Below are 14,513 nucleotides of genomic sequence, written 5' to 3'. Positions count from 1 at the left end.
ATAGGCAGAAAGGTCTTAGATTCAGTTCAGAGGTGGGAGGGATAGGAACACAATGTATCTATGATAACTGGAAAAAAGACAAAATATATCATTAAAATTTATGGTAAGATGACAGAAGTAGTGGAAATGCAGAGAGATTCTCTGCTGACCGCTGTTTTCTCAGTGCAAAAAGAATCCAGATCATCAGCTCAGACTGTGAAGGATGGAGATGTTAGACATTGGAGGAAAGAAGAAGTTCTAAGAGAATAGTGTGAGTTAGGGAGAGTGATTGGATTAGGGAAAATTAGTAGGGTTGCCAGGTAGCACGAGGGTCCATTTGAAGTTAGTGGCAGTTGATATAAGGTAGACCAGTCAGCATAGTTGTGTGTTTGTCAACCATGTTCAGCTGTATAGGTCCAGGCATGGTCAGTAGAGAGCTGTGCTTGACAAGGTCGGAGTTTTTCCAGGTGAATTTGAAGAACAGTGAGACTTGGGTCAAGGTAATGAGGGTGTCTGTAAAGAAATGATTATAGGGAAGGAATCTAAGACATTTATCAGGTCTTTTAGTCAACCACCCAACCAACCAGTGTTCTTACTACACTCTATCTCAGTTACTCGCATGTAGTAAGTGCTTAGTAAATAGTTATTTCTACAGTGATGGGCATGAGGACAACATTGCTGGGAGCCCAGTCTTCAGGAAGCCTATTTCCACCTGGAAAGAGGCACACCTTACCTCTTAAGGGACAAACTTCAGAATCTATCCTGCACACTGATGCCATATGAATCTTCTCAGACAATATTTTTTACATATCATTTCCCTGTTGGAAAACCTTCAGATGAATCCACATGTCTATAGAATTAGATTCTCCTTAATTCATTTTTTATTCTTTCTAGAAAGCATGCTCTCCTGATTTTGTACGTATAGACGAATTCCTTTCAGAAAACCCTATATGTTATATTACCTCTTTCTCTCTCTGCATGTGTGTGTGTGTGTGTGTGTGTGTGTGTGTTCCATTAAGATTTGTTGATAATGAAAGAAAAAAATTGTATTATATTACAGTTTAAATGAGCAATACAAATGGAGAAATATAACTAGATGTTAAGGTTACAGGTTTATATAGTCATATAATAATGAAGTATTAAGCATCACCATTTTCAAAATGTCTTCTGTTAATTGAGGTAAAATAACTAAAAAGAGTGTATGCTTTTGCTAATGGAATTACAAGATACCCTTATAGACTTTAGGAAATATGTGGATCAGTTCTCCACATGAGAATAAGACTTGGATATAAATATTTCTAAAAATATCTACATGAAGGATGGAGAAGAATCAGCTATCTTGGAGGTGTGGGAAACCCTAAAGAGGTGAACAAGGCATTTGGGGTTGCTTTTCCCTTAGTGCACACTGCTGATTCTCTTAGAAGAGACAGCTGAGAAGTGAAGCAAAACTTCTGACGACCTCCCAGGCTTGAGGAACAAAAATTGAAGTTCAGAATCGGCCAGAGAGAGGGACTCGGGTTCCCGCTCAGGTGTGCCTTGGTTGGGACTGTGAGAGGGTAGGCCTGGCCTTCCAAGTACTGAAGCACGGCTTCAGGTTATCTCGGTCCTTGTAACTAGATTATTTGTCCATTTTGCTAGTGTTCCTAGCTGCCTGAAAGACAAATGTAAATCTACCTTAAGGGAAAATAACGCTGTAGGCTTTAAGTTACTTTCCCAATTTTTTATATGTAACATGCAGCTCTAAATAAAAAATGTAGAGACCAAAATCCAAACACTGACACCAAATACTGGCGAGTATTTGAACAAGAGGAATTCTCATTCACTGCTGGTGGGAATTCAGAATGGTATAGCCATTTTGGAAGACGCTTTGGTAATTCTCCCAAAGCTAAACATGGTCTTACTGTGCAGTCCAGCAGTCATGCTCCTGGGTATTGAAATGAGTTGAAAACTTATGTTCACATCAAAAAACTGCACACAAATGTTTATAGCAGCTTTATTCATCATTGCCAAAACTTAGAATCAATCAAGATGTCTTTCAATAGGTGAATGGATAAAAAAAGTCTGTGTTATATCAAATAATGGAATATTATTCTGTGATAAAAAGAAATGAGCTATTAAGCAACGCATACAAAGATACGGAGGAACCTTGAATGTATATTGCTAAGTGAAAGAAGCCAGTCTGAAAAGACTACATTCTGTGTGATTTCAACTATATGACATTTTGGAAAAGCCAAAACTATGGAGACAGAAAAAAAGAATTTGTAGTTACCAGGGGTAGTGGCATGTGGATGCTAGGGATGGATGAATAGGTAGGTAAAGCACAGGGATTTTTAGGGTAGTGAGGTTATTCTGTATGATACTGTAATAGTGGGTCCAGGACATTGTGCATGTGACAAAACCCACAGAACTGTACAGCCCAGAATGAAACATAATGTAAACTGTGTATGTTAATTAATAATAATGTATCAGTGTTGGTTCATCAATTTTAACAATTGTACCACACCAATGTAAGGTGCTAATGGGGAAGCTGAGTTAAGGGAGAGAATATATGTGGCCTTTCTCATCATGTTAAATTTTTCTATAAACCTAAAACTGTTCCAAGTCTGTGAATGATAATAATAATAATACCCAGCCACATGACAAAATAAGATAACATCAAAAATCAAGAGAAATAACAACCAACACACAGACCCTCCCTTAAGGAGATCTAGGTGATGGAATTACCTGATATAGCCTTTAAAATTACCATGTTATATATACTCAGAAATAAAAGGAAAGCTTCAGAATTGTACCAGAAAACTGAAAAGTATTAAAAAACAGTAAGTTTAGAACTAAAAAACATAACTGAATTATGAACTCAGTGGATAGATTTAACAGCAGGCATTATCATCACCAAGATAGGAGCAGAAGTCAATGAAACAGAAAATCTACAATAGATAAAATTTTAAAATGCTAAGAGTTGATTATTTTTTAAAGATTGGTAAAATGGATAAAGCCGTAGTCTCATTCTTCCCAAATTCCCCAGAGATAGGTAGCTAGGTGTGTAGGTCAGTAGGTAGGTAGGTAAACACGAATGAACAATATTTTGAATGAAAAAAAGGATATCACTATATATATATTACAAATATTAAACAAAAGGATATTAGAAAACAACTATACTAATTAATTATGCAGTTTAGATGAAATGATGAAATGAATAGATTTCTCAAAGAACATCTTAACAAATACAAGAAGAATTAGAAAATCTGAATAGTCCTGTATCTGTTAAGAAATGGAATCCTTAATTTAAAACTTTCTGTACAGAAAATGCCTGGTGCATTTGGCTTCCCTGATAAATTCTTCTAAACACTAAAGGAGGAGATAATATAATTCTTAACACAAACTCTCCCAGGTAATAGAAAAGAAAAATAATCCACACTTATTTTATGAGGTTAGAACCTGATATAATTATTATCAGGAAAGAGAATTACATCACAAACTTAGATGTAAAAATCTTAAATATTAGTAAACTGAATCCAGTGATAAATGAAGATGGTAATATATCATGAGCATGTAGGGTTTAGCCTAGTATTATAAGGTGGCTTCACATTCAAAATTAATCATTGTAATTCAACACCCTAATAGAACAAAGAAGAAGTATTGTGATCATCTTAATAGAGACAGAAAAACAATTTAACAAAGTTTAACACTCTTTCATGATAAAAACTCCTATTCAAATAGGAATAGAAGAGATGTATCTACAAACATCATACTTACTGCTTAAATATTCATTGCCTCCCCCTACCCTGCCAAGTTCAGGAACAAAGCAAGTATGTTCACTATCACCATTTAGTTCGACATTTTATTGGAAGTACTAGCTAATGTAATAAGCCAAGAAAAAGGAACAAAATGTATAAAATTGGAAGAAAAGAAATAAAATAGTCATTCACAGATGATATCATTATATACAAGTAAAAACACAAATCTATCAAACTATTAAAGTTAATATGTGCAATTTAAAGATTGCTGGGAAAAAGTCAGGTAACAGAAAACATCAGTTATCTTTTTTGGTTATCCTATTTATTTTTATTATTTCTAACAATTCTGTAAAAATAACTAAATTTAAGTGTTCATGAATAATTTTACTATACTTACCATCTTAGGCTATTACAGAGCACAATAATTTTTTTGTTATATTTGACATATAACATATTAGTTTCAGGTATGCAGCACAGTGATTCAATATTTGTATACACAGAAACTACTTGATTTTTGATGGGGTTACATCCTGATAAACCTGTTATAAGTTGAAAATATCAAAAGTCAAAAATTCATTTAATACATCATAGCTTAGCCTAACCTACCTTAAACATGCTCAGAACACTTACATTAGCCTTTGGTTGGGTAAATTCATCTAACACAAAGCCTATTTTATAATAAAGTGTTGAATCTCATGTAATTTATTATGCGTATTGCTTCTGCACCATTGTAAAGTTTAAAAATCATAAGTCAAACCATTGTAAGTTGAGGACCATCTGTTGTGACGTCGTCACTGCAATAAGTTGAGTTAGCACTCATTGCTACACATAATTACGAAGTTTTTTCTTCTTGTGATGAGAACTTTAAGATCCACTCTCTTATCAACTTTAAACTGTACAATACAGTGTTATTAACTATAATCACTGTGCTGTACATACCTCCTTGTGACTTATTTTATGACTAGAAGTTTGTACCTTTAACCCCCTTGACCAATTTCATGTGCCTCCCACCCCTGCCACTGGCAACCACCAATCTGTTTTCTGTATTTGTGAGTTCAGGGTTTCTTTTGTTTTGGGTTTTTTTTTTTGTTTTAGATTCCACAACATGTGAGATCATGTGTTACTTCATCTCTCTCTGTCTGGCTTATTTTACTTAGCATAGTGCTCGTAATGTCCATCAGTGTTGTCTCAAATGTCAAGATTTTCTTTTGTGTGGCTGAATAATACTCCAGTGTGCGTGTATGTATCTCACATTTTCTGTGTTAATTTATTAATAGACATTGAGGTTTCTTCTATTTCTTGGCTGTTTTAAACCATGCTGCAGTGAGCATAGGGTGCCTGTATCTTTTTTCAGTTAGTGTTTTGTTTTCTTCAGATAAATACAGATTACTCAAAAAAGTTTAACAGGCAAAAGACTAGGAGACCATTTCTGAAAAAAGGTGTATCTAGATGGCCAGTGTGCGTAAACATCCTGATTAGACAGCAAGAAAATGCAAATTGGAACTACATTGACATTCTCTTCTACTCCACCAGAACAGCTAAAATTTAAAGACTGACCATAGCAAGTGTGCACAAGGATGCAGAACAGTAGGAACTCTCATGTAATTAGTAGAACCACGTAAGAAAACTGGCAATATTTACGGAAGCTAAAACACGCATACTCTCACTCCTAGGTATATGCTTAAGAGAAATGAGTACGTATATCCACCAAAAACATGTTCCAGAACGTTCATAGAAACTTAATTCGTAATAGTCTCAAAATGAAAACATTCAAATTTCCCTAAGTAGGAGAGTGTATAAAATGCGGCATATCTGAAATGGATGACTGAATAACAATGGGAAAGCACTGTGATAGGTACTGGGTACCTTGCGTAGTCATCCAGATAAAGTGTTGGATGACAACAAAAAGTCCAGTTACAAAAGGGAGTGATTTCCTTTCTTGACATGGGTGGGTGGGTGGATGGATAGGCAGAGTACTAAATTGCCCATAAATGTATAAATGTACACTTGTGGTTAAGGACAGAAGAGTAATTCCTTTGCTGGAGTAGAGAGGCGGAGTCACAAGCTGGGGTGCTGGGGGATGCGAAGCGGTGGGAAGTATGGGAAGGAATGCCCGTAGCAGTGTTAGTTCCCAACTGGAAACAACCAAGGTGACCCTTAACAGTGGACTGGGTCAAATAATAAACTATGCAATATTCATTAGTAGAACACAGTATGCAGCAATGAATGAACTATACCTATAAGCAGTAGCATGAGTAATTCTCACAATATTGATTGAAAGAAAAAAGCCATTTGTCTGAGAATGTAAACTGATTCTATTCATATGAAGTTCAAAAATAGGCAAAACTATACTATAGCTTTGGAAGTGAAGTAGTAGGCTACCTTTTCAGAGGACAGAGGGGATAGAGATTGAAAAAGGAAGGGAGGGGCACTTCGGGTTTAGCAGTGCTATTAATCTATGAGGTCATAGCACCAGCATTTGCTTTTGGTTTTATGTTGGCCTTACATTTATGTTCTGTGCATTTTTCTGTAAACCTGTTACACTGTGACAACAAAAAAAAAGGTAAGGAAACAAATGCCTAAAAGGTCTGCCTGCAGCTACCAAAGGATATGCAGCATAATAGGTGTTTTCCTGTAAAAAACAACTTGTTTACAGAACCGAAAAATAATCTTATTTTTTTCATATACTGCTTTTGCATTATATATGGATTTTCCATATTAAAAAGCTTTCCCTTTGTAAAGTTTACTTTTTAATTTTTTAAGTATTCAGAAAAGCACACTTTTAAATGGAAACATGCTGATAATTTCTCTTAGCTTTCTGATCCTTTAATTTACTGCTTTGGTAGCAGTTTATCAATTGCAAACCTTTATGCTTTTAAGTTTTGTTTTAGGGTTTATTTGAAAACACACGATACCTTATGTGAAAATGAAGAGCTCGTGATTCCTTATGAGGTAGCGGGTAAAGTCATACGTAAAATTTGACTCCTTCCCTTTTTAGGTTTTGTTATTAGCAGCAGTGTAGTTTTGTGGGTTTTTTTTTTTCAAGATTCCATTCATTTATTTTTTAGAGAGGGAAGGGAGGGAGAGAGAGAGAGAGAGAGAGAGAGAGAGAGAGAGAGACATCAATGTGCGGTCGCTGGGAGCTGTGGCCCGCAACCTAGGCATGCGCCCTGACTGGGAATCGAACCTGCAACACTGTGGTTCGCAGCCCATGCTCAATCCACTGAGCCATGCCAGCCAGGGCAGCAGTGTAGTTTTTGATATCAGTTTTCTTGCTCAGCATTCATAACAATTCTGTTTGTCATGTTGAGGGTATGAGGTAGATCTGTGGTTTATTACCTTTGCCATTTTCAGTAAGAATCGTATCTACTAATCTTGATTCCTAGCCGTGACTGAAAATGTTCATCTCTAAATAAAATTGTTTTGGTGAGTAAAATATTCACCATTATATAGTTTTGTTCAAATAGGAAGGAAACTGTGTATTCACATACTTGCTCATATTGTTTTTTTCTAGAGAAAATCTCTTCATGAAAACAAATTGAAGAGACTGCAGGAGAAAATAGAAGTCTTGGAAGCAAAGAAAGAAGAATTGGAAACAGAAAATCAGGTGTTAAATAGGTAATGTGTTTGTATGTATATATCCCCCATGTGGTTATTTTGGTATCATAGAACTTTGTTTCTGGGCATTATGCGCTTTGTTTTTCTTTTAAAATATACATTTAAAAGAATTCCCAAACTATTCATTATACTCCTAATTCATTCCTCCCTCCACCCTCCACACACTGAATGTTCCGTCAAACCTGAAGGTAGCTGACACGGGCCAGTGTTTGTGTTACGGTTGGGGCTGATGGGAAGGGTCATTGCTGGCTTTGGTAGCCAGGGGTGGTGTGAATTCTTGCTGCTACGACAGGGCAGTTGCAGTGATCACATAGTAAGTTCTAAAACTGTGGCTGCCACTTTGAATCAAAGATTAGTTTTTGGTTTGTTATGGAAAAACATTAGAGGGCTATGACTTGCAGTTTTTTTATTTACATCGAAGCACAGCTAGTAATCTTCATCACCATTTTTGAGCAGAGAAGATTTCCCATATTAAGTTAATGGTAGTGGCATTGATGACACATTTGATTCAAGTCAATAAAAACTTTGCAAATTCAGCTAATTAGTGGTAGCCCTTCAGCATTTAGACAGCATCAAATTCTTCTGCAATGGAAATTGTCTATAATATCAAGCAGTGATGTTTTAAAATGTGTTCTGGCTTTCTTGAGTATAATCACCAAAATGTGAATAGTTATTTTTTAACAACCAAGAGGTTTCTAGACTGTGGAATTTATGCCAACTTTATAATCCTATTCCAAAGTAAGATGCAACCAAATTCATTCGAAAACAAAACTCAACTTACTACCTCTTTCATGATCATTAATTTTGAAATACTATCAGTTCAAGACTGGGCAGCTGTGGCACAGGTCATCTCGCACTTTGAGAGGCTGGGAAACTGTGTGGCTACCGGTGTGGCTGGTGGTCAGGAAGTTCGTGTCCGAAAAGTGGTCCGTGAAGGCCTGAGGAGTTCTCTCTTTTATCCACGTCCCGTTTTCCCTGATGTGGGGACTTCGCTTCTGTCATTAAGCTACATTTTTAAAAAGTAGGTTGAACAATATGAAATTCCCTGTATTTGACCATAGTTTACCTAAAAAAAAGGTCAATTTAGTAAGATTCAGCCTGATGTTTTTCTGTATGTATTCGATCCCTTTCGTAAATAAGCCGCCCTTGGGGCTTGGTTGTCTCCTTTCAGTTTCAGGGTTTGTGGGTTGGGGGAGTGAAGGAGAAACGAAAATATAAGTATCAAGAGATTTTTGATTAATTGGCAAATAAAACTTCAAAATGAGCTGGCAGCCTACAATACAATGGTAACAAGAATACATATAATTAAGATGTCATTTCATATTTGTTTTTATTTCTTGATAAACAGAATTTTATATATATTATATACCGATAAGCCTTATAATTTAGGAATCCTTCTCTTCCTCTTTAAACTTCTGTGATCCTAGTGTTCAATGGAGTATAACTGTATTAAAAAACAGAAACACTTTTTGTTTCTTTTTAAGACAAAATGTTCCATTTGAAGAATATACAAGGCTTCGAAAAAGACTAAAGGATATACAGAGAAGACATAATGAATTTCGAAGTTTAATTTTGGTTCCCAACATACCTCCAACAGCATCTGCCAATCCTGCCAGCTTTCAGTCATCGGCCCTGGTCCCAGGCATGGAACTGGCCTTTCCTCCCCATATGCAGGTATGAGCATTTCTTTTAGGGCAGAAGTTAGGCAAATGTTTCTCTAAGTTTTTACCTGTTAACGCAGGAAAAAACTCAAATCTTTCTTTACTAGAGAAATTTGCTGAGAAGCAAAGTTGATATGAATCTATTCTATTTTCTAGTGATGGTGCTAGGAATAAAATCTTCTATTAAGCAATTAAAAAGGAATCAGATTGATGCATGTTTTGAGTAATCTGAAGTTTGTAGCTCACTCATATACTACTGCTTGCATATACTACACGCATTGACTGATGCACTGTGCTGTGCATTTTCCGTACAATATTTTATTTAATCCTAATGAAACATGCTTTGAGGAAAGGTATTATTATTTCAAATTTACAGATTATAAAACTGAATCAGAGAGGGGAAGTGACTTTCCTAAGTTCATAGCTGATAATTGACAGAGTTGAGTTTCAACCTATATGTCTGATTCTAAAACCTGGGCTAATTCTCTACTGTATGAAGTCCTTGAGATATTGAAGGAATCAGATTGGTTGGGTGATTTTCAGAAGATGAACTATTAATAAGTAATTACATTTTATAATGCTGTAAGACTTTAGTCACTGAACTGAATCTCAGACCAAGTGCTGTCTTTATAATAAACTATTAAACTCCAGTCTTGCTAGCAAGTTGTCATGTAAATGCACCTAGGCCCTGCATGATTAGTTTCTAAGTCACTTCCTAGTGAATTTTACACCTAGAGAAGGACAGATCTGTGGTTTGGTTGAGGCTAGAGCTAGAGGCAGGAGAGCAGTGGGACTGGTGGGCAGTCGGGGAGCCGCCTGCTCTCAGACCGCCCCAGTGGCTGTCCTTTCCCTGCCGGAGGTGCAGGCCTGAGGGACAGAGGATCAAGGCTGCTGCCCAAGTTGTTTTCCCAATTTTCTAAGTCTCTTTTTCTGAACCTTTTCTGTGTTCCCCCCACCCCCACTCTTTTTCTGTGCTTTTAAGGAGGAACAGCATCAAAGGGAACTCTCTCTACTTCGGAAACGACTAGAAGAACTAGAAACAACACAAAGAAAACAACTAGAGGAACTCAGGTCATCTGGGGAATGATGTTTTTGGAGAAAAGGCAGATCAAAAGGAATGAAATCAGTGACTCAATAAAGCTTGAAGTTTTAACCCATGTGGCATTTAGATACTTTATTACTGTTGGCCAAAACCCTTGAGTTTACCTCAAGAAAAGGTAACAGCTGTATGTTCTATTGCGTGCATGTCAGGATTTTAGAATTACACTAACGACAAGTGAAGCATTAACACAGCTTCAGAGACAGTTAAAGCATTTATTGACAGCCCTTTGAAAATGTTAAAAATAAAAGGAACACATTTACTTAGGGAATCCAATTTTAAAATAATTTTATTAATTTTATTTGGTTGAATTTTGGGGGCATCTTGCCTGAAATATGCCCTTGTCGAAGTCCTTCTTCCTCTTCTTCGAGATGCTTGGCAAAAATGGGGTCAGGAAACATTTTCCAGTTTACTGTACAAGAGTTACAAACCTCTAGTTCTTGAAAAAAGATGACGATTTAAAGATCAGCATAAAAACATACAACTTAAAGGTATCTAAATGTAAAACACTACCTTTTCTAAAATCTCTGTGCACATAATTTATTAAAGAGCTTAATAAATATTTTTTATCTAGATATATGGTCTTATGTTTGATTTTTTTCAACCATACAGTATATATTTAGCAATGTAGAGGATCTCGCTGATTTTGACTTTTGAATTAGAATTAACAGAAAATAACGAAGTACGAATAATTAAATCCCGTGGCTTTATAAAACAAAAAGGTCATTCACTGTAAAACTTGAACCGAGTGGGGTCCCTTTAGAAGTACTGTTGATATATTAACTCTTTGCCTCCCACTGCTTTGGATCTACCCAAATTACTATAAATGTTTTGTTTCTGTGCATCCCTAAGTATGTCATCATTTGTTTTTTTATGTAACATCATCTTTTAAAGGAATTCTGCTGGAATAACTTCACGTCCACAAGGCAAAACTGAAGTCTGCTGAACCAAGTGAAGTGTCCGTTATCCGAAAGTCTCCCCAGTCCAGAGTCTGAGGTGACAGTGGGGGCCAGCAATGCAGCTGAGCAGCCTGCAGCATCATTTAGGAGGAACCAACTTCACTCACTGCATAACGTAGCTGCTTGTTCACATAGAGTATACACCTGAAAAACATCAATTCCCTGGAGCCATTTTGAATTTTAAAAACCCTATTATTAAGTAGAAAATTTGAAGGAAAAAAGGCAAGAACAGTCCATATTTACATCAAAATGTTTATTTTTTGGATATAGACATTTAAAACATTCATCTCCAAGAACAGCTTCAATCAGGTATACAATAAGAAATAGACTTTAAATCCCTAATACAGAAAAGTTAACAGAATTAATTTTTAAATGCTGCTGTAGACACTAGTGTTAGGAAAAAAAAGTTTATAAATGGTTTTGCACCAAAAAAATATGCAAAGAAACTTGAAAATATAAATTGTTTGCCATTTCTTTCTCTGGTTGCTGTTTAACATAGACCCAGTGACTGATTGTCTTCGGCACACATCTGATTTGGCCATTTACTGCGTTTGACTAATGGGATCCAAAATGTGATCTAGATAGTGCTTTTCACTGGAGGATTGACAAACACGCTACATATATTAGTGAATCTTCACACCACCTCAATGAGGTAGGATAGAAAGAAATATTACACAGAAATTGAGGCACAAAGAGGTAAGTGACTTGCCCAAAGTTCCCAGCAGCACAGTCCCTGGAAGAGGAGGTAAGTCTCCACGCAGGACTCATGTGCCAGAGAGCTGGACGGGGACACCCTCATGGAGCTTTTACAAAATGCTCAGATAAAGCTGTAGCTCTTCCTTCAAGTTTTCCTAGCATTTCCGTACCCTAAAGAAGGGGAAGTCTTTTGGGCAACTCTCCTACCGTTGGCTCTCAACTCTCCTGCTCTTGTTCTCTTCTGAATGCCTTCACATCAAGACTGCAGCAGCCTTGGGTGGGGGCCAGACCTCTCACCATAACACTTGTAAGTCACCTATTTGGTAGTATTTTCGAGGTGTGTCCATTGGTCGAAAGCGACGGGATTGGGAAGGTACCTGTCAGGGCGTAACTGCTTATTTTCTCTGTTTAGTTGGTTGGTTGAGGTGTCACCTCTCATTTCTTACCAGATATCGAGGAGCAAAATAAATTGCATTTATCTAAGACAAATTCGCCTATAAATCCTGAAATCCCATACAGTGTTGGTTAAGTTATTTTAAGGAATGTGTGATCAATGTTTTATTTGCTACTTGAAAAAATTACTTTCCTCAAGCTGGGATTGGGAGCACCAAGGATAAAAGGTGCCACAAGGAAAGTTTGATAGTTGCTAAGTATGCTTTTTACTTCTGATTGACAAGAAGGAAAACACAGTGGTATTAAAATTGGTCATGAGCAGCAAAATTTCAGGAATAAAAAAATCAGCAATAAAAAGACTACAGTGTAACTGTATAAGAAATTCTTTACAAAGAAAGGCATGAATAAGATGAGTGTTTTTAATTCTTTCTCTCGTGAGGAATACTTTCAAAAAGTACAGAGTAAGACTAAGATACCAAGTTTTATACTAATGTTTTTAGGCCTTGCGCCTCAAATATATATATTCATATATAATACTCCAGTGTGAACAGCAATTTCATGAAATGTAAAATGTATCTTTTTTTTAAATCACACACAAGTATTTATAACCACAGGATTCACCAGAACTCTAAAGCAAGAAGACTCTAGTATAGAAATGTAGGATTAGGGAAGTGGGTTACTCTTCCACAGATCTGATCAAAGTTTTTAGGCAGAAACGACCTCATGATTTTTTAAACACCCATCATGTCCATTATCAAATGGAATCAGTTTGAAAAAATAAAGTGAAAGGAAGGAACATAACCGTAAGACAAAGTGTCTGGATCAAACGCTGTTGGCATTTAAATAAAGCCTACTCGCTCTCCTTGCTTTAGAGCCCGCTAGTGGAATGGAGGTGAGTGATGGAGTGCAGTTGGCGACCACTGAAAAACACGAGCCCTTTCAACAATGTTGCAACACTGTTAATTTTTGGTTTAAAAACACATACACACACTCACAAATGCTAAGTGTACACACTACCAAATTCTGCCGTCAACTTTTCCAAGAACTACTAAGGAAAGTTTTGCTGCTGCAAATCCTCGAGGTTGCCCTAACACCTCCGCATTGTTTCCAAATGACTCGATTCACATTTTGTTTCATCACTGGCAGCGTCCCTTTTCTGCAGAGGTGTGGTGTAGTCACAAGTGCTACCTAGCTGTAGTTTTCAAACAAAACCACTTACATCATTGTGCTTAAGTGGAGACTGTAGTTACAATACTGACACTTGCTTACTGGCCCTGTATTCTCTGTAAACAAGGAGGCTGTCTGCAACAACCACTTCAACTCTATTTACAAAAGGGTTCCCACACTATCCACAGGCACAGTAGTTGGTATGCTTTCTAAAAGCTGTGCATGTGCCTTGGTCTCTTACAGACAGTGCTCAAAGTGGAACCTATGTGCAAACTTTAAAATTAACGGCGCAGAGTAGCTCAAGCAGCCATTTTGCTCGCAAGTCGTCTGAAGAACTTTGCCAGATTAAGCCAGGCCCCAGAGTGTTCACATCCACTTGCATTTCTTCTTTTCATCAAATAAGACTCTTACATGCAAGAGTTGTTTCTGAGCTTCTTCCAGCCCTCGTTCTCTTTCTAGTTTATTTAGAATCTGTTGACAATTAGAACAGTTATTTTAGATACTGTGGTTTTAGCATTACAATTCTTTTTTTTTTTTTTTTTGGCATTCCTGATGCTATGAGTGGTAAACTCTGAAGCAGATGCCATCATTTTCTTTGATCATTTACATACTCACTTTGCAAGTTGTTTTGCTAAGTCATTATCACAGGATCAACAACACTTTGGCTTAAAATAGAAGCTTGCAAGAAATACCAACTGTTTGCTTACAAATATGGGGCCATACCTCCAAGGCCCTGTTTTATGCATTATATCACAGCCATTCCAAGCACGGCAAGCATTTCTGGGCAGCCAACATGCAGGCAAGTATTTCTTCTTCAATGCAGCAGGCACAGGGGCATCCTGGTCAGAGATGACTATTTCCCTTCCCTCCCTTCCCCTCCCATCCTGGGCAGTCTAGTCCCTCCTCTCCCTCTCCCCACCTCTTCCCTCCCCTCACCTCCCCTCCCTTCCCCAGTGCTTCCCTTCTAACCCCTGACCCCTGGAAAGAGGGATGCTTATCATGTTTAAGGAACTCATTGCCTCTACCCTACCTTAGCTCTTCACTTGATCTTCAAGTAGCAAATGGAATTGGTGAGCTATTCTCACCATTGACATGGATAGCCTGTCCCAGCATGACTGAGTGGGGGGAATCAGGGAAGGGGGAATTAACATATATTTGGAAACAAGGCATCTGACAACTGTCTGTGTGAATTCCCAAAGAAAAA

General features: G+C 37.1%; 2 protein-coding genes across 4 annotated transcripts in view; one reads left to right on the top strand and one right to left on the bottom strand.

Annotated features, from left to right (window-relative positions):
* Window positions 1-10,645, top strand: part of CEP83 (centrosomal protein 83) — a 130,296-nt gene extending 119,651 nt beyond the window's left edge. For all 3 annotated transcript variants that reach the window (XM_045830521.1, XM_045830519.1, XM_045830522.1), the window contains 3 exons: window positions 7,231-7,334; window positions 8,819-9,008; window positions 9,978-10,645. In XM_045830521.1, coding sequence (XP_045686477.1) covers window positions 7,231-7,334; window positions 8,819-9,008; window positions 9,978-10,082 — 399 coding nt within the window. In that variant the 3' untranslated portion in view covers window positions 10,083-10,645. The remainder of the gene's footprint in view (window positions 1-7,230; window positions 7,335-8,818; window positions 9,009-9,977) is intronic.
* A 646-nt stretch (window positions 10,646-11,291) lies between these two features.
* Window positions 11,292-14,513, bottom strand: part of PLXNC1 (plexin C1) — a 154,366-nt gene continuing 151,144 nt past the window's right edge. Inside the window, exon 31 of the mRNA XM_045830553.1 lies at window positions 11,292-13,780. Within this exon, the coding sequence (XP_045686509.1) occupies window positions 13,676-13,780 (105 nt within the window). The 3' untranslated portion in view covers window positions 11,292-13,675. The remainder of the gene's footprint in view (window positions 13,781-14,513) is intronic.

The sequence above is a fragment of the Phyllostomus hastatus genome, unplaced genomic scaffold (assembly GCF_019186645.2).
Source record: "Phyllostomus hastatus isolate PE091 unplaced genomic scaffold, TTU_PhHast_1.1 phas_contig_152, whole genome shotgun sequence".
In the NCBI taxonomy this organism is placed as follows: domain Eukaryota; kingdom Metazoa; phylum Chordata; class Mammalia; order Chiroptera; family Phyllostomidae; genus Phyllostomus; species Phyllostomus hastatus.
The sequence above is the reverse complement of the archived record's forward strand: the minus strand, read 5'-3'. Positions and strand labels throughout refer to the sequence as shown.